At 41.1% G+C, this 19,189-nt stretch overlaps 1 protein-coding gene across 6 annotated transcripts in view; it reads left to right on the forward strand.

Annotated features, from left to right (window-relative positions):
• The window catches only part of IGF1 (insulin like growth factor 1), an 82,797-nt gene that overhangs the window by 56,722 nt on the left and 6,886 nt on the right, over nt 1-19,189 (forward strand). For 3 of the 6 annotated variants that reach the window (XM_032168865.2, XM_032168867.2, XM_032168866.2), the window contains exons 3-4: nt 2,275-2,456; nt 3,962-4,554. In XM_032168865.2, coding sequence (XP_032024756.1) covers nt 2,275-2,456; nt 3,962-4,150 — 371 coding nt within the window. In that variant the 3' untranslated portion in view covers nt 4,151-4,554. Of the gene's footprint in view, nt 1-2,274; nt 2,457-3,961; nt 4,555-19,189 lie in introns of those variants that run through there. The other 3 variants (XM_032168868.2, XM_032168869.2, XM_058425622.1) reach the window with 2 other exon arrangements.

Consider the following 19,189-nt stretch of genomic DNA (forward strand, 5'->3'; position numbering starts at 1 on the left):
TGGTTGTTTATAGTCATCAAGAAGTGAATATGCAATCATAGAAACGATCTCTGCCATCCCAAGATGAAGGTTAATGTCTTCCTCTTATAGCAGACAAGGAGCTCCAGCACCTGTGGGACCCCAGAAGCAGAATTAAGTTAGAGGAGCTTGAAAGGGAAATACTAAATAGGTCCTGGAATCCCAAAGCCTGCTCTTGTCTGTCTTCAAAGGCTAACCATGAATTTTGAAATCAGTTGTTTCTGAGTTGGCTAACTTTGAAAGTTTCTGGAGCTCCTCCTACCAGCCCACCCCCAAACATCAAGTTACTATTTCATAAACAACAAATGAATCCCCATTACATCCCATTAAGAAATTTATAGTTTCAATAAAGGGCAATCATTACCTGTAATGGACAAAAGATACAATGATCACAAAATAGGCCAAGTCACCTTTTCCTTCCTCCCCACCCACAAGAGAGAAGCCAAAGGGTATCAGCTGTGCTTTACTGGCTAGCCACTTAGCAAAAAGTATGCAGAAGTCCTTTGTGGATTACAAAGGACAGTGTAAGCCCATTTGTGTCTTTCCTCTAATTTATAGTTCCAGGAAAAGATTATAAAAACAAAAAAACAAAAAAATATTGTTTACATTGCTCAGGGGACCTGCTGAGGCACAGCTTGCCAGGGCCCAGTCCCTCCCAAATGCCACAGCCATTGGAAGCCCACAGGGTCTGCTCTGAGACCTGCACAGCAGACTCCGCCCAGAAAGACCACAAATGAACCCTCACTGAGTTACTACCTCCAGCTGCCCTAAGAATGACAATAAACCTGCCTTACGGGAGGAAGCAGCCACCAGGGTCCTGTGCCAAGCATCAGGAAAGCATTTGGGTTCTTAGAGGATGCCATGAATGCTGGCCCTTCCAGCAGGCAGGCAGCCAAACTGGTTTGGTAGCAGGCCATTACCATGGGCCTGATCGCCCCCAGTGAGGGAGTGCAAAATACATGAGGATTCTGACTTTCAAAACCCTATCCTCAAGTAATGGTGTCATTACTACACAAACATAGACTTGTGATTTAAAACGTAATGTTTTCTTCTGTCAGGAATTAAGATTGAATACATGTCAGATTAATAAATTGGATTCTTCTGTGCCTGTGATTTACAAAATTTCTTCCATAAAGCCTGAGCATCCGTGGAGAAGACCAGGAGAGATAAGGGAAGAGAAGAGAAAGCAAGTTTCTGTCCCTCTGCTCTTGCCTGGGATAGAACAGAATCACACGAAAGATGGACATTTCGTTCACTGTTTCAGTTTGGTAGTTACTCAATAAGAAATAGAATTTATTGTTCTGGCCTCTTGGGGTGATAAGGGAGGGAGCCCTACTAGATTGGTATTGTAATTAGTTTCAAGACCCAAGACTTCTGTACACGGTCAATAGTGACAATGCTTCTTCACAAACCACATAGGATCCTGGAAACGGTACTCACAGAAAGCTGGCTATGATTTATTTAGGACCTACACTATATGTCAGGTGCTGTGCTATGCATTATTCATACTTGATTTCATTTAATCCTCAAACAATTCTTACAAGGAAGATATTATTAACTCCATTACATAAATGGGAAAACTGAGGCCCAGAGAGCTTAGTGACTTTTCCAGAGTCAAACAACAGTTCTCCTGGGCTCCTCAATGAGGCACTTGGGCTTTGCAGCAAGTAGATCTCAGTTTGCATCTTGACTCCCCGATTTATTGCATGAATGACCTTGAGCAAGTCTTTGCCACCTCTGAGTCTCAGTTTTCACATTAGTAAAATGAGGAGCCCTTTCCAAACTTAAAAACTGTTTGATGTTCAACCTGACTATATAGTCAAAGCAGTTAAACAAAAAGGCAAACATGTGAGCTGTCCTGCTTATAAAAACAATGCAGAGTTGCCAACAAGATTAAGAAAACAATGCATGATCTTCTTTTAATATTTCTATCATCCTCTGAAGCCAATATGTAAGAAAAGACTAGGATTGGGCATAGACAAGATCCTTGCCTATAGGTTGCAAAACTTGGGGAGAGTTACCACAAATAGCATGGTGAATGAGTTAGTGCTAATGAGTGTGGTACAGACTCCGGGAGACATACTGGCATTCAGAAAGATCCGTGGGGTCAGGAATCATTGGGGAAGTTTCAAGAAGAGGTTGAGACATTGCAGAATACGTAGGTTGACTAGATGTGGGGAGAGGCAGGAGCTGGGTGGAAGACTGAAGAAAGCAGATTCCACCCTAACATGAGGCCACTCTGTTTGATTTGTGCAGACAAGCCCACAGGGTATGGCTCCAGCAGTCGGAGGGCACCTCAGACAGGCATCGTGGATGAGTGCTGCTTCCGGAGCTGTGATCTGAGGAGGCTGGAGATGTATTGCGCACCCCTCAAGCCTGCCAAGTCAGCCCGCTCTGTCCGTGCCCAGCGCCACACCGACATGCCCAAGACCCAGAAGGTAAGCCCACCTGGGTGGGATCCAGCCATCCTCAAGTGGTCTCTCTCCTGTGCATGTGGGTGGGCCAAGCAGAAATCCTGCCCCATAGTATCCTGGCTTACAAGTCAAAAAAGCTCCTTTGAACCAAAGAGATGGATTACATCCCCATCTCTTTGGTCACTCTGCATTGCAAATTTCCCCTCCCACCGCTATGGACGATGTGATGATTGGAAGATGTTACAAAACAGTGGCTAAACAAACGTGGGCTTTGGTATCAGACAAAAGTGAAGTCCTGGCTTTCTCACACACCAGCTTAGAGCCCTTGCTAAATAATGTGATGTATCCAAGCCTCAGTTTCATCAGTAACATTGGGATAATAATAATATCTACCACATCAGTTTGTTGTCAAAATTAAGTAGCTCATGCATATACTTTGAGATGCTTTTCACATGCCTGCATAAAGTAATTGTTGGACCATCATTAATGTCTGCCATAATTGTACTTAATAACAAAGCTTGTAACCTTTCAACTTCTGAGATTCTATAATCTTGCAAAGAAAATAAAAGGCTAATGGGAACTATTCAAAATTCATATTCAGTAGCAAGCATAATTAAACACAAAACATTAAAAATAGAAATTTCTGTCTGGCTATAAGAATGCCTAGAACTTTGTAATGACCAAAATCTGCAGGCATCATATTCTAAGAGCTAGACTGTAAACAAACCTCAGAGGTACCATCTATCCCATCAGAAGTACGTAAAACATCTGATGCACATTTAGTCACTTAATCGATTTTTCTTGAATGAGTGAATGAATGAACAAATGAATATAACAGATTAAAATTTTAGCCATTAAGTAGAAAGAATAAGAACTAAAGAGAAGGTAAAAGAGGAAAAAGAGAAGGCAAGGAAGTTGAGTAAGGAAAGAAATAGCTCTCATTTAAGTCTTTTGGGGACTCTGTTGAAAAAAGAAATGCCAACATGTGGTTTTAATCTTTGGAGCTAGAACTAATAATATTGTGCAAAAGCACAAGATGAGAGATCAAGAAGTTCACCATGACACCTTCGCTGCTTCCTGGTCTTAAACCTCAGCTGAGGCTAGAAGAGGACCATGGTGGCTTATTGGAGACGTGACCCCAGGGAACCCCTCTGAAGGATAGAAGGGGACTGGGCAAGACCCAACACACACAGAACACAGTAGCCACTGACCAGGCAGGAAGCAAGGATCTCAGAAAAGACTTTTAGGTGAATGTGGCAGGAAAGTGTGCTTGCTGGGGCAAAGGCAGATTCATTCTTTCTCTTCCCAGGTGACCCAGCACCTCTTGGTTTCTAACTGGGGAGGGGGTAAGTGTCAAGAGATGAGTCCCAAAGTTCTGGAATGGTGGGTCTTGTGACTGAGGTCTAGACCCCTCTCCAGCACGAGTGCTGTCTCCTGCATCATATGGAGCCTGGGCATTCTGAGCTCATTCAAAGGGGCACCATGGGAACCACTTGTTCTCAATGCAATTATTTTTGTGATGTTTACAGTATCAGCCCCCATCTACCAACAAGAACATGAAGTCTCAGAGGAGAAGGAAAGGTGGGCCAAAGACACATCCAGGAGGGGAACAGAAGGAGGGGACAGAAGCAAGTCTGCAGATCAGAGGAAAGAAGAAAGAGCAGAGGAGGGAGATTGGAAGTAGAAATGCTGAATGCAGAGGCAAAAAAGGAAAATGAAGGACAGGAGGACTAAACAGACAGAGGCAAGGATGATGAGAGAGGAGCAGACAGCAAGAATGAAAAGCAGAAAATGCAATAGAGGAAATGAAGAAAAGTAGGCCTGCTGGAGCTAGATGATGATGTGATGGAAATAGAAGTAATCTTTTAGAGAATCTCACTAAGAAACATGGAGAAAATGGAAAAGAAAAATGTAATGCCCTAGAAAGCCCAAAGAAAGACAGTGGCAAAAATGAAAAAAAGAATAAAAATTATAAAAGAGGCAAAAAAGACACACTATTCTCTGCCTCTAAAACACAAATAAAAGAATTTAAATAAAAATTAAGGCTTCTATATGCATTTTTAAATTTTGTATGAATCTGTTATGGAAGAATTGCCTATGTCAATATATGTTCAGAGTTAAATATTAGCCCCAAATGCTCAGCAAGACTGAATTGTGTCATAGAAGTTCCGAGATTCCCTTTTCCCGCAATGTCATTGGAGGCTGCATTTCTTAGTCAAGTCCAGGGTTTAGGCCAAAGGGCATCTGGTATTGCCTAAAACCCTGTGAGGTCTGTGAGGTAACTTTTGAGAAGAGGTCACTGCATTTTTCTTCATCTTTTTTGCACTTTGGAATCAGATATAAAAGATGTATAAGTTTGCTAGGGCTGCCATAACAAAGTATCATAGGCTGGGTAGTTTAAACCACAGAAATTGATTTTTTCATAGATCTGGGAGTTGAAAGTCCAAAATCAAAGTATGAGCCCTTGCAAGGGCCTTAGAGAAGGCTCTATCATAGGCTCCTTCCCTCGGCTTGTAGGTGGCCTCCTTCTTCTCCCTCTGTGTCTTCACTTCATCTTCCCTCCATACATATCTCTGTGTCTAAACGTCCTCTGTGTGAAACGACACCAGCCAGATTGGATTTGGGCCCACCCCACTGACCTCATTTTAACTTAATTATCTCTGTAAAGACTGTCTCCAAATACAGTCATATTTTGACATACTGGGAGTTAGGACTTCAACACATGAATTTGGACGCAATTCGGCCAGTGACAGAAGACTTCTGATCTCTGATGATAACCACTGCATTTTGATTACAGCTCCTAGAAAACACTCCCCTCCACCACCCCACCACAGATCTATTTTGATATCTGAAATCCTGAGTTTCTGCTCCATGAGAACCCCAGGAACATACTATGTTAGATCTGGAAGAGGCCTCAGAAATCCTCTTATTTTGAAGACTAGGACACTGAGATCCAGAAGTGGGTAAAGATGTGCTTGGGTTCTAAGCTGCTCTTCTTTTGGCCAGGAGACAACAGCACATAATCAAAGTGGGTCAACTAAGAAAGAATTCCAGAATGAAAAGAGAAGGCAGAAATGAAGGGAGCGAATAAGAGCAAAAGTGCTGGATTTCCCTGAGGGTGAAGAAAAGCTAAATAGAATCATAGAATTCAGATTTTCGAGATCTCCTTCAGATCCCTTGGTTTAATCAGTAGGATTGGGGTCTTCATAGATAATAAAGCAAAAAGTCTTGCCATCCTCCAAGTTGTGAATTAGAAGAGTTGAGAAAGGGTACAAGACAGAAGTTCTCAACCAAACAAGTGGTGACATTTTGGGGTAAGAATATGACTAACCCAGAAGTGAAGCATTTCATCCAAGTAGTTTGTTTTGAAGATGTCATGGTATAAAGGAACCTCCTTTCTGCCTGGTCCTCCATGCCCCTGCCATGCTTTTTACTCCAGGATTACCCTTTCTAGTGATTCACTGAAAACCCAGGATTACTTAAATATGATGGACATGTTCACGGCTCAATCCAGGAGGAAAAGGTTGAACTGAAAGCATGCCAAAGCCCCACATGGGAGCCAAGCCACTGCTGCTGTGGTTGCAAAGTGGATCCTGGCTTATCAGAGCAGAGAGAAGCCAGGATGGTGCCTTAGCCCAAGTGGCCAGTCACCTTATTCAGGAGATGCTAAGTTCTCCAGCTAAGACATCCAGGCTTTAGGACCAGCTGCAGGCAGAAGCCAATTCCTACTACAACCATCACCTTACAGTAGCATATAAACATAGATGGCTCTTCAAGGGACCACAGTTCCATTGAATAACTAAGAATTCATGTCCTGTGGAAAGCTTTGAATAAACTATAATTATACCCAATCATAAACTTCATTCAAGAGGAACTAAAGCAAAGGCAGAGAGAGAAGGAAGGAGTGAGGGAGGGAGGGAGAGAGGGAAGGAAGGAAGGAAGAAAGAAAGGAAGGAAAGAAGGAAGGAAGGAAGGAAGGAAAGGAAAGGAAGAACAAAAAGACTTTCTAGTTAAAGAATGCTGAACTAGCAAACTACGTACTATAAGACAGTTCTTTTCGGAATGAGTTTTATCAACTCTAAAGCAATTATCTGGAATGCCTACATGTGATTACTGAATAATATGAACCAAGAAAACAGAAAGAATCTATATTATCTTTCCATTTCCTTCTTTCCAGTATCAATACCCAAGCATCTAGTGATATACATGGCATATAATGTTGGATGGATGGATGGATGGATGGATGGATGGATGGATGGATGGATGGTGGATGGATGGATGGATGGATGGATGGATGGATGGATGGATGGATGGTCGGATGGACAAATGAGTGACATAGGCTGATGAAGAGTGGTAGAAAGACACACCATAAAAACAAGCGGCACTGCTGAGATGAAATGATTCCTATTCTCCTGCATAAGACAGTGATGCAAGTACAGAGTAAAAAAGGAAAGGCATAGGAGCTATGCTTATACATGTCTTGCATGTTTGGAATTTCCTTCTCTGGCCAAATTGAAATTGTTCAAGGACCTATTGCCACAGGTGGCAACTGGCTAAGAATTTCATAGTGAATATTATATACCTATTACTCCCCTTAATGTTTCTTTGAAGTAGGCAGAATATTAATAATCATTTAAAATTCCAGTGTTTCAACTTCAATTGTTTCCTAGGGCAAATTGATAATTGTGTGTAAAACTAATTGGAATATGTATGGAATAATCATCCTGAAATAAAATTGGTGAAAAGTATTTTTTATTGAGCATCTACAATGTGCAAACCTCTGTACTAGGCACGAACAAGAGTTATAAGCATTGGAGAGGCTAAAATGTAGTCTTTAAGGCTGGGCACAGTGGCTCATGCCTGTAATCCTAGCACTTTGGGAGGCCAAGGCGGGCAGATTGCCTGAGCTCAGGAGTTCAAGACCAGCCTGGGCAACATAGCGAAACCCCATCTCTACTAAAAATACAAAAAAATTAGCTGGGCGTGGTGGCACGCATCTGTAATCCCAGCTACTCAGGAGGCTGAGGCATGAGAATTGCTTTAACCTGGGAGGCAGAGGTTGCAGCGAGCCGAAATCCTGCCACTGCATTCCAGCTTGGGTGACAGAGTGAGACTCTGTCTCAAAAAAAAAAATTTTTTTAAATAAATAAATAATAAAATATAGTCATTAAGAGTACAAAATGTAGATTCAGACTACCTGGGTTCAAATCTTGGCTTTTACTTACATTGTGGCTTTGGGCAAATCATGTAATTTATGTGTGCTTCAGTTTCCTCATCTGTTAAATAGGGGTAACAACTGAATCTACCTTATTCAGTTGTTGTGAGGGTTTATTGAGATTGTGTGTGTGTGTGTGTATGTGTGTGAGTGTAGTGTGTGCATGTGTGTTTCTGTGCAAGGACTGGGTGGTGTATATTCAAAGACACATATTATAGTGCTTAAAATGGTATCTAGCACGTAGTAAGCATTATTCAAGTTTTAGTTAACATTATTTTACTTACCTCTGAAAATTGGAGCTATGTGAAAAAGAAGTTGGTCTCCTGAAGTAGAAGCCAGTCTTGTGTCACCAAAAACTTCAAGCCCAAGCTTGCCACCCTTTTCCATGATGTGGTAGAAGAGTTTCAAGCATGTGGTAGGAAAATAAGCGAACTCAATGACCTAAGAACCATTCCAATCCAGAGAACCCCCAGTTCTATGAATAATTCCAACTTAAATAGGTAGCTTGGCTCTCCCACGTGAGAGCCATTGCTTCTGTTTCCGGGTCATATAACGAACTTTTCAGAAAACCGCCATTTTTCTCAACTAGTTAAAATTAAATGTAATATGTGCTTTCATTTCATGGTGCCTGGGGAAAATTTAATTGTAGCATGAACTCCAGTTATTGGTAGTTTTAAGTAAAATTGCCAAAATAAATAGAAATGCAGGATATATCCAGGCTCACACAGCTTCCAGGACACTTTAGTTTCTAGGGCTGCCAATCCAGTGCCTTTCACTAGCATTTGATCTTTTTTCAAACATCTCTTGAAAACAAACAAAACCTCACACAGCTTCTAATGTATGCACTGTTCAAATGTAAAGGTGGAAAGGAGGCAAAGAAATGAGCTTCCAAAGAGCCATTCCCCTTCTCTTGCCTCCATTCCTTGAGGACCTCCCTCCCACTAAAGGGAAACATTGTTTTCTTAGGTAATAAATTCTGCAATTTCTCAAGTCCATTAACATCCACTGGGCAAGATGAGGTCTATTCTTTTTATTTGCCCATAGGAAAATAATAGGGCTTTTTTGCGATATTCACTAGATAACGCAGAGTTGACTTTTAATCCAAGGGCAACATTGATAGTCTCTAGTTAAAGGGGAAGTCTTCAGGAGCAACGAAAAGATTAATAGTTTTAGATGAAGCAGAATCCAAATCCCTTTTTATGAGTTTTGAAATATCCAGTTTGTATGCTCACCTCAATATTTAAAGCCCAGTTACTGATTCCTTTGGCCTAAGCAAGACAGGTCAATTTTTAAAGAGGGAGTAGCTGAGGTTAGCAAAAATTCTCCAGGTCCACAAAACTTCCAGACATGCAAGGTGAAAATCAGCTTTTCCGTCATCCCCAAAGGCCTAACTGGAATCAGAACTTTTCCCTGATGCCCACATATTTGGAAGTCCTTTTTTAATGGGACTCCTTAATGCCTTTAGTGCCATCCCATTTTCATCCAGTGTCCAAAATAAATTATTTAAAAATATAAACTTATGTTTAAATTCCAGAAGAGAGAAGTGGAGATTGAGAACAGCAGGGAAATGATGAGAGCTATGGGACAAGAGGTTTATGAGTCCATATCTGATTCTTCCAGGTAGCCCCTAAGAAAGTTCTTATCATACCAAGAACTCAATTATAACTTTCATTGCCTATTGTTAGATGAGTAACAGGAGCTAGAAAACATTTTGGAAATTCCCATCTTTATTTTTTTAACTAATATGGTTATAGTTTTAAGAACCATTGGTCAAGAAGCTAACTTTTTAAAAAGTGGAAGTATGATGGTTAGAAATAAGAATGCTAAAGGTGCATCAAACTATTTTAATTCTAAATGTCCTTGGCAGCAATTTAGAATCTGTAATAAATTATACCAAACAGTTTTGAGGGGAAGGGGATTAGTTTCCCCTCTTCGTGTGTGTGTGTGCGCGCGCACCTGTGTATGTGTGTGTGCACCTTTGTGTTCTAGCATCGTTGCACCCATTACAGAGCTGGGGGTAACTATTTACCAAAATTATAGGTGAGAACGGTTTCCTGGATTTTCTTTCAGTGAAGGTAAATTCCTCTGTAAAAACTAACCATCATTCAGTAAAAACTGCAGGATTCCTTGGTCTTCTCAAAAGCCTGTTTCTCATCCTAAATTGAAAATTATTCAGAAAATAGAGAGGACATTATTGGAGGGGCGGAAAGAAGTTGGTTTTCTTTTTGTTGTATCTTTTGAGGATCCAGGGACTTCGACCATTTTCCATCTAACATACAGAGAAAGATTCTTTAGGTCCCTATCTATAGATTGCAGTAACTTTCCTATAGAACCAATTTGCAACTTTAGAAATTTCTAGGTCTAATTATTGACCCATTACAACCAAAGGTCAATGCATCCAGCCAATCTTCCTTCTATCATCCCCTGCCCTTACTTCTATTAGGGACTGGGATTATGGGCAAAACCCATCAAATGTCTCTTCTACCACTTTCCCGTTTTTTAAACATTAGCCTCTAACTTCCTTTATTCAGTCTGTCATATGCTTTCATGCCCATTGGGTCAGATAAAGGAACATTCATTTATTTGAGTAGGCATCTGTTATGATCACTCTGGAAAAAAGATGACAATGGGTTACCTTGTCCTCCTGGGCTTCTCTAACTGACATGGTCAAAATGTCCATATGAAGATAAGATGTTAAGAGCAAGATTTATGAAAAGCTGAGTGTGACGGCAGCTCTTGTCTCATAAAATAACTCCAAAGTTCCCAGTGAAAGACCAAGAAATTTTACATCAAACCCAAACCGGCCAAATGGTCCAAGCTTCCAAGCTGGGATCCATGGCTAAAGTTTCTGCAAAATTCTGGGTACGATGTATAAACATTCACATGGGGCTTTCTGTCCAGCCAGCACCAAGAGGTCAAGTAATCAAGGACCAACTAGCCCTGCCATCTGTGAAAATATGATGTGCTATTTTCACGGCTTTAGTTCACAATTATGGCAAGACAAAAGTTCCTTAGGAGCAAGACCATGGCAGGTTGACGGTTGAGTAAGGTTCTCAATCAGCTGACAATTGTAGAGTTGGGGATGTGCAATGTTTATGTCATGGTGTAAGTACGTGGCATGCTTGACTAGCTCGTGAGGCACTGGAAGACTAGAAGGAATGAAAAATACGAATGAATCAATAAATGCATAGTATAATTACTGTTATTTTGTCAGTATTGTTTTACCTAGGTCACTATTGAATGCTCTGATTTGTCTCTCTATAAATAATCATATCTTTTCTTCTTCAAAAGAACACTAGGATGAAGGTAGAGGTGCTTTTGGCACAGTGCCACAATTCTGATTTTTTTAAAACTCTATGCATGCATAAAATGTTCTTGAGCCATTCTCTGCCTTGGAATAGCACTGGCTGGCACTCTGCATGTTTACTTTTATATGCTGAAGGCCCCCATCAACCTCAAACAGAGGCAAATCAATTTAACTTGTCATAGTGTTATTTTGTTCATCCTAAAAGTTCAAGAGAGCCTTCCAAACTTCCAAAATTTCTCTCAATTCACTGAGGAGGAAAATTCAGAACACAGCATTTGAATGTTCTGCCCAGATTTGTCACACACACAAGGAATGAGTGAAAGAGGGAAACACCCTTTCCTCCTAACCCTGTGAACTCATCACTATTGCATTGAAATGATACCAAAAGGTAAAATCCCTAGGCCTCACATCTCCCAAGGACACTGTAATAGGAGTTACTGCATACACCAGTTTAAGTAACTCTAGCATAAATTGTATGTCAGATGAAACAATGGCATTTCGGAGGCTTAAGAGAAAAAGAATAATCAAATCCAGGTTTTAGGTACGAATGTGCTGAATCTTTAGCACATAGCAGCAAAATTGCTAGAATCTGGTGTTTCACTTTTTAAAATACCACATTTGAACCTTTCAACAATTCCAAAATCAACTCCCTCTGCGAAAGATAGTAAGCTTAAACATTTTTTAAATTTAAAAATGTAACACAAACAAATAGCTAACTAAACAAGCTGCCCATAAAATCAACAGTCTAGGGAGCCCTGATCCTGAAGTATTTTACAACATCCTACATGACTATTAAAGGCAACATAAACACCTCTTGTCAGCAAGGGAAACTACCCTTGGCATTTTTTTTCTTTGTTCCCCAGGCTTTTAAACCATTTCGATAGAGATTTTTTACATCACAGGAAGAAATATTTGACATAGAGTCAGGTGGTAGACTTTAAAGAGTAAGAAAGTTGCTAAGTCAAGATAATCTTGGAATAAAGTCCTCTGATTCCTGGAGATTCCTAGGGATGCCCCAGTCACTAGAAAACAGAGCTGTTAAGTCCACTCTCCCAGCATTCAAGGGAGCTCTGGAAACCAAGGAGCTAGCTACCGTTTCCCCACATTCAGCCAGAGAAAGGGCAGCACTCTAGCATGCAAACTGCTTTGACAATAGTAACAATTAAAAAGTAAATTAAAAAGAATCATAATAGCTGATATTGATTAGGTACTTGCCCTGTGGCAAGGGCTATAGGGAATCACCTCATTTAATCTTCACATGAAGCTTGCAGAGTGAGTACCACAATTATCACTATTGTAAAGATAGGAAAACTCAGGCTGAGTATGGCTAAGTGTCTCTCCAACGTCTTGGGCTACCAAGTGATCAAGTAGAATCCAAACCTGAGATAGATAGACCACAATGTGTTAATCAAGCACTACACTCTCTCCTGCATTTCTTAGTTGATATTTACCATAAACAATCTGTCACTTGTATGAGATGGCAGGGGGTTCCGTGCTATTTGTCCTTGTAGAAAATACCACAGGAAGAAAGTAAGCAGCCATGCAATATTTGCTGTTGACCTGAACTCCATTCCATCATTCCTGCAGGAAATTCGCGTCCATTTAATGAGCATTTCCTGGTTTGCCACTTTGCTCAAACACTTTGCTTGGGTCTGGGGAGGATATAGAAGTGAAGGAAATATGCTACCTGCTCTCAAGGAACTTATGTTTTAGTGGAGAGACAAACATGCAGAATTTATTCTACAGAACATCAATGCTTGAGCAAATGTAGACCCAGAGAGGGCTCTTACAGCACACAAGCCAGAACAGACTGATGGTGCTAACAATTAGGTTCAAGTTTTTTCTAAACAGTAGATTCTCCTGCATACAACTATACCACATGCCAGATAAATGACTGAGGGTTATTACATCCAATTACAACACCACTCTGAGGTAGGTGCTCTTACCCCACACTTTCATTTTACAGAAGAGGAAATTGAGGACAGCACAATGTAGTGATTATCAAAGGTCACACAACTACTGTGTGGGAGAGCTAGGATTCAAACCAGATATGTAAGATGAGGTCCTCCAAGAAACAGAAGATGAGAAGGTGTTAAATGAGCAGGGGTTTTATTAGGGGGAATTAATGCGCGAACAGAAATAGGGGAGGATAGGCAAAGCCATCAGATTGCAAGATAAGCCTGATCCCAAGGGAAGGAGAGAGGGACAGCAGACTGGTTGGAAACATTTTTGGTGGGTCTATGGTCTAAGGAAAGTTCAGCAAAGTCATCATGGAGTTTTTGAGCCAAAGTTGGGCAATAAAGTTGCCCAACAAATTCCTGTGTTTCTCAGAAATAGGTCTGCCTCGATGTCCCCACCACACTTGGTCACTGGCTCTTGGGAGGAGCCTGCCCTGGTCCAATCCACTAGAGCCAGGGGGCGGGGGAATTCCTACAACCACATAAAAAGTGGGGTGAGGTTTCCAGAAAAAAACATGATGCTGAGCTGACGAAAACTGTGTCCAGTAAGTACATATCCCTCACTCTGTTAAAGAAGCAGCCACATAAACGAGTAGTACAGGTTTCTCAAAATGTGCACCTTGTTCTTTGGTTTAAAGTCACATCCCAAAGTGCTGAGTAGATCGCATGACCCTCGCTTTGCCTGGCTGCCAGAGAGGAAAGACTGATCCAACTCTCCTGGAATCTGAACTTGTGATTCCCTGAAGTAAAGAGATATCAAAGTTGATACTGAGACATCTAAATCATCCTCCACCATTTCACATGTCCCCAGGCCAAGCCAGAAAAATTGTTATAGCACATCCCTTTCAACAGGTAAAGGGCTGATATCTGAGCCCTCTTTCCAATCATCTACTGCTCTTTTCTTCTCATTTTGCCCTTTTTGGGAGAAGGTCAATGCTGAGTTAGTACTTTATGCTGTACAATAAGCTGCTGATATTCCATGCTGGACAGAATTTTCCCAGTATTTTTTATAGAGTGCCAGGCTTTTCCTAGACTTCATGTCATTACAATACTTAACTTGTTTGGAGTGGGTGGAGATGGAAACATAGTCTATTGAAAACATCACTGCTTCCTCCCTGAAGTTTAAAGAGCCTATTTTTATCCTTTTAGATTCTATCTCTCAGGCAAAATCTCATAAAGATAGGTGGGGAGGAAAAAAGGGGGGTTATAATATCTAGGGAGTTTGCTTTTGCTAATTGAATACTGTGCTCCTAGACTTCTATAAATACCTTTACAAATGGGTCCCAGCTTGTGGTAATACTCACCCTCCTCATTGAGTCTTCTGTCCCATGGCACAGCTTTGCCCTCTAAACCAGCATCTACCCCCATCTGGGAGCATGGGCACCTCATGATATTATCAACTATTGCTATTGGAAAGTGATTTGGACTTGAAAGCACTAGATATTTTTCACCTCTTGGGGAGGCAGTTTAGCAGAGTGGTTAACTGGTGAGCTCCAGAATCAGAAGGAATAGGTCCAAATTCCAACCACTATCACACCTCCATCATAAGAAGTTAGGTAAATTGTTTATCCTAAGTTTCAGATTCCTTAAAGATAAAACAGTCAAGACAGTAGTACTTATCCCTGAGAGAACTATAGGAAACAAGAAAATATATGCAATTTACATACATACTACAATCCCCAGCACATAACAAATGTTCAAGTAATGGGAACTGTTATTATTTTAGCCCTTTGTCTATCAGTTTGTTCCTCTGTGACCTCAAGCACATTACTAAACATTAGCGAGCCTCGGCTTGTACATGGGACTGACAGGAACAACACCGCATCACCTCATGTGGTGATTGTAAGGATTCGGTGATATTATTTTGTAAACTGTAAAGCCTCTGCAAATGTTAAGCAAGATTATTACTGCCATTGTTATTAGTCCTCAGTGATCTTTTTTTTTTGAGACAGAGTTTCACTCTGTCACCAAGGCTGGAATGCAGTGGCACAATCTCAGCTCACTGCAACCTCCGCCTCCTGGGTTCAAGCAATTCACCTGCCTCAGCCTCCTGAGTAGCTGAAACTACAGGCACATGCCACCACACCAGGCTAATTTTTTGTATTTTTAGTAGAGACAGGGTTTCACCATGTTGGCCAGGCTGGTCTCCAGCTCCTGACCTCAAGTGATCTGCCCACCTCGGCCTCCCAAAGTACTGAGATTACGGGTGTAAGCCACCACAGCTGGCACAGTAATCTTAATTGAAAAGTCTGTGGATAGCTTTCCAAAGGAAAGCTTGGAGCTAGGATAAGAACCAAGAGATAATGGGAGAAGGTGAATGGCCTCTTCAGGGCCTTTTCTAGCACCCTAAATATGTGTGTCTGTACATAATGGGTAATCATATATATCACAAATTAAACCCTCCACAAACTTATTTCCTAATGTGTTGGTTAACCTTTCCTTCTGAAGGGTAAACTTCTTTAACCAACCCCAGTGGGCTGGAGGATCAACATTTTCTTAATAGTCTTACTTTCGTTGGTGTCAATAGGAAACAGTATTTACTCACTACTGTTTTCCTTTTAAAAATCTGTCTAGTTGCATACTAGAAACAGTTTCAGCTGGTTTTTTTGTATTGGACAAGCTGCTGAAGTGAAAAGTTTTTGCTTGACTGAATGTGGGACAGTTTCATAACCCTTCAAGAAGTGCACCGAAGGTGGGTGCCAGCTCTGATGACGGCTGCTTCTAACATGCCTCCACTTGCCGCCCATTGTCAAGGGTGGCCGGCGTAATTAAGTTAAGACAATGAGCAAAGCAACAGATGCAACTGAGACCTAGTCCCTGAGTGCTTTTGTTTTGTCACTGTCATTGTCTGCAACAAAGAAGTCACATGTGACAGCCTGGGAAGAGAGCCAAATGCAAACCAGACGACATCCCAGCTGGTTTGAATGGCCTCCACCGTGCACGTGTGTGCATGGGAATCATGCTACTTGGCACAGCATCTGCTTCACTCAAGTGAGTTTCAGCCCATGGCTTTGCTGTGATGCTGAGACAGACCCAGAAGAAACAGACCAGGGGATCCCTCTGCTCAGACTTTTCACTTTATACCTTGTGCTCTGAGAGAAAATAAAAAGAATCTCTCTATTGGAGACAAAAAATAAGATGTATGTGGTTGGTCAATCTAACCTCAATTCTTTTTGCTATAGCCCCCCCGCTAATTTAAAGAGTGAAGCATAGATGGTACCTTAATGTTTTCTTGTAGAAATTTGGGATTAATTTGGCTTGAGAGGAAGAATGGAGATTAAATGCTTTATGAGGCTTTCTTTTTCCCATTTCATTCCTGAATATTTTCTTAGTTTGGGCATTGCAGATGCTTAAAGATCTTCTTATTTTGAGCTGGTATGCCTCTTAAACAGAAAAACAAAAGGTAAAATTCAAATTAGTGTGTTTCTCTGCCTGTTAATTAATTTGGTTAGTAGTTAGGCAGAGAGATGGCATCCTTAATAATATCTATTTTGGGGGTTTGATGAGCTACAGACCATCAACAGTGTTGATTGAGAATTGAACAAAAACATTTCAAGGAGTTTGGGAACATTAATGATGCTATTCTGTGGCCCTATGTGTCCTTCTCTCATTTTTCTAGAGAACTCCTATAAGAAAGCAGAACATGGCCAGGCATGGTGGCTTACGCCTGTAATCCCAGCACTTCAGGAGGCTGAGGCAGGCAGATCACCTGAGGTCAGGAGTTCAAGATCAGCCTGGCCAACATGGCGAAACCCTATCTCTACTAAAAATACAAAAAATTAGCTGGGCATGATGGCACGTACCTGTAATCCCAGCTACTTGGGAGGCTGAGGCATGAGAATCACTTGAACTGGGAGGCAAAGGTTGCAGTGACCCTAGATTGCACCACTGTACTCCAGCCTGGGTGACAGAGTGAGACTCCAACACAAAAAAATAAAAATAAAAATAAAGAAAGCAGAACCCAATGTAAGATTAAGAACACAAGTTTAGCTCATGCCTGTAATACCAGCACTTTGGGAGGCCGAGGCGGGTGGATCACAAGGTCAGCAACTCGAGACCAACCTGGCCAATATGGTGAAACCCCATCTCTACTAAAAAGTACAAAAGTTAGCCGGGCGTGGTGGCAGGCGCCTGTAATCCCAGCTACTACGGAGGCTGAGGCAGGAGAATCGCTTGAACCTGGGAGGCAGAGGTTGCAGTGAGCTGAGTACGCGCCACTGCACTCTAGCCTGGGCGACAGAGCGAGACTCCATTTCAAAAAAAAAAAAAGAACTCAAGTTTACCAGGAGCTTAGCAGTAGATGCTTTGCACCACAACAAATGTATCTTAAGTGGTCTTTTGTGATATTTGAGGGGAAGTGCCAGGATTTAAAACAGATGGCATTTCAAGTTATTCTATACAAATGCCCAGTTTCTTTCTACCAGCTTTTTATCCTTTTTGCAGTGGTCACTGAGCTACTTTAATGAATGTTTTTACACAATGATGCCATCTTCCTTCTACTCAGTCAGTACAAGATGTTGACCATCAACTCATAAAATGCTAGCTACCTTTCTTGAAGGACTTGGTGATAACTCTAATGTTTAATGTTCCAAGTAGAACTGGAAAACATGTGTAAGAAAAACTGCCAGATCCCTATGGGCCTTGGCCAATAGGTATTATTCCCAAGGGGTGGCAGTTAATCTTTTTCCCCAGCCTTCATATTAAAACCTCTAACCTTCTCCAGGTCTCAGGTCTGCATAATCTCAAATGTGCTTTAGCTCCTCACAACATTGTAACTGTGTGGGTGTTCATTACCTTAGCCAGAAGACAGTTTAAGATTCCAGGTCCCATGGAGTGAACTTTTGTTTTTGGTTATGAACCTCACTCTATACCAATAATTATCCATTACATCCTTCTGTAGAGGGCTCTCTGGCTAGAGGTAAAACCAAAAAAAGAAGTACCTCAGGTTTATGCATATAAATGCCAGTTCCTCTTTGATTTTATTTCAAAACTCCTGTCTATATACTTTGCAATTTAAATACATTCAAGGATAAAGTAATAACTGTAGGAAAAGTATTATAATATAATAACTTAGATCTGCACATCACGAGGGGTCCCTCATACTCATTCATTCATTTCACTCATTTTACAGATATTTATTGAGCACCTGCAATAACCTGGACACTGTCCTAGACACTGGGACTATAACGGTGAACAGACAGACACATCTCTGCTTTCACAGGGGTTCTATTCTAAACAAAACTCAATATCCAGGCCGGGTGCAGTGGCTCATGCCTGGAATGCCAGTACTTTGGGAGACCAAGGCTGGACGGATCACCTGAGCCCACTAGTTGAAGACCAGCCTGGGCAATATAGCAAAACCCTGTCTCTACAAAAAAAAAAAAAAATTATCAGGGCATGGTGCCATGCGCCTGTGGTCCCAGCTACTTAGGAGGCTGAGGCAGGAGGATTGTGTAAGCCTGGGAGGCAGAGGTTGCAGTGAGCTGAGATGGCACCACCGCACTCCAGCCTGGGCAACAGAGAGAGATCCTGTGAAAAAAAAAAAAAAAAAAAAACCCTCAATATCCTTAAGATAACATCATTGCTTGTTGATGGGTGAATGGTAACACCAAATTAGGAACCCAGGACTTTTAGTCTTGGCATGGTTACTTTCCAATAAAGGTGATAATACTAAGAAGAGGAAAAATGAGTTAATAATGATAGTAGCAGCTAATACTTATGTAGTGCTTACCACGTGCCAGGTCTATTGTAAGCACTTTTATATATATTAATTATTTAATCTTTGATCCTATAAGGTAGATATTATTGTTACCCTAGTTTATGGATGAAGAAACTGAAACACAAGAGATTGCCACTCATACAAGTTTACATAGCTAGAAAATAGAAGAGCTATGAGTTGAGCTCAGCGCAGTATGTCTGTGATTTTACAGACTCGAAATGAATTATAAGATTTCCTAATCTTCAGTTGCTAAAACTCTGCCTTGCTCTAGAGGAAAACAAGAAAAACAATGAAAAATAAATATCTCTTTTTTACAAAAATTAACACAGAACAAACTGCAATAAAACAACAGAGGATGAACCCAGAATGTGATTGATTTTTTTTCTTACTAGTAAAGGATCCAGAGGCCAGAAGGTTGGATTTTTCAGGATCTCCTTTCGATCAATGAATCTGTGATAGAAGCAGATGAATCAAATCTCATCTTTGTGTGATTATAAAGCTGTCTGTGGTATTCACACCACCAGGGGTACATAGAAGATGCCTGAGTGAGGTTTGGCA

Source organism: Hylobates moloch, unplaced genomic scaffold (genome assembly GCF_009828535.3).
Source record: "Hylobates moloch isolate HMO894 unplaced genomic scaffold, HMol_V3 SCAFFOLD_12, whole genome shotgun sequence".
Taxonomy (NCBI): domain Eukaryota; kingdom Metazoa; phylum Chordata; class Mammalia; order Primates; family Hylobatidae; genus Hylobates; species Hylobates moloch.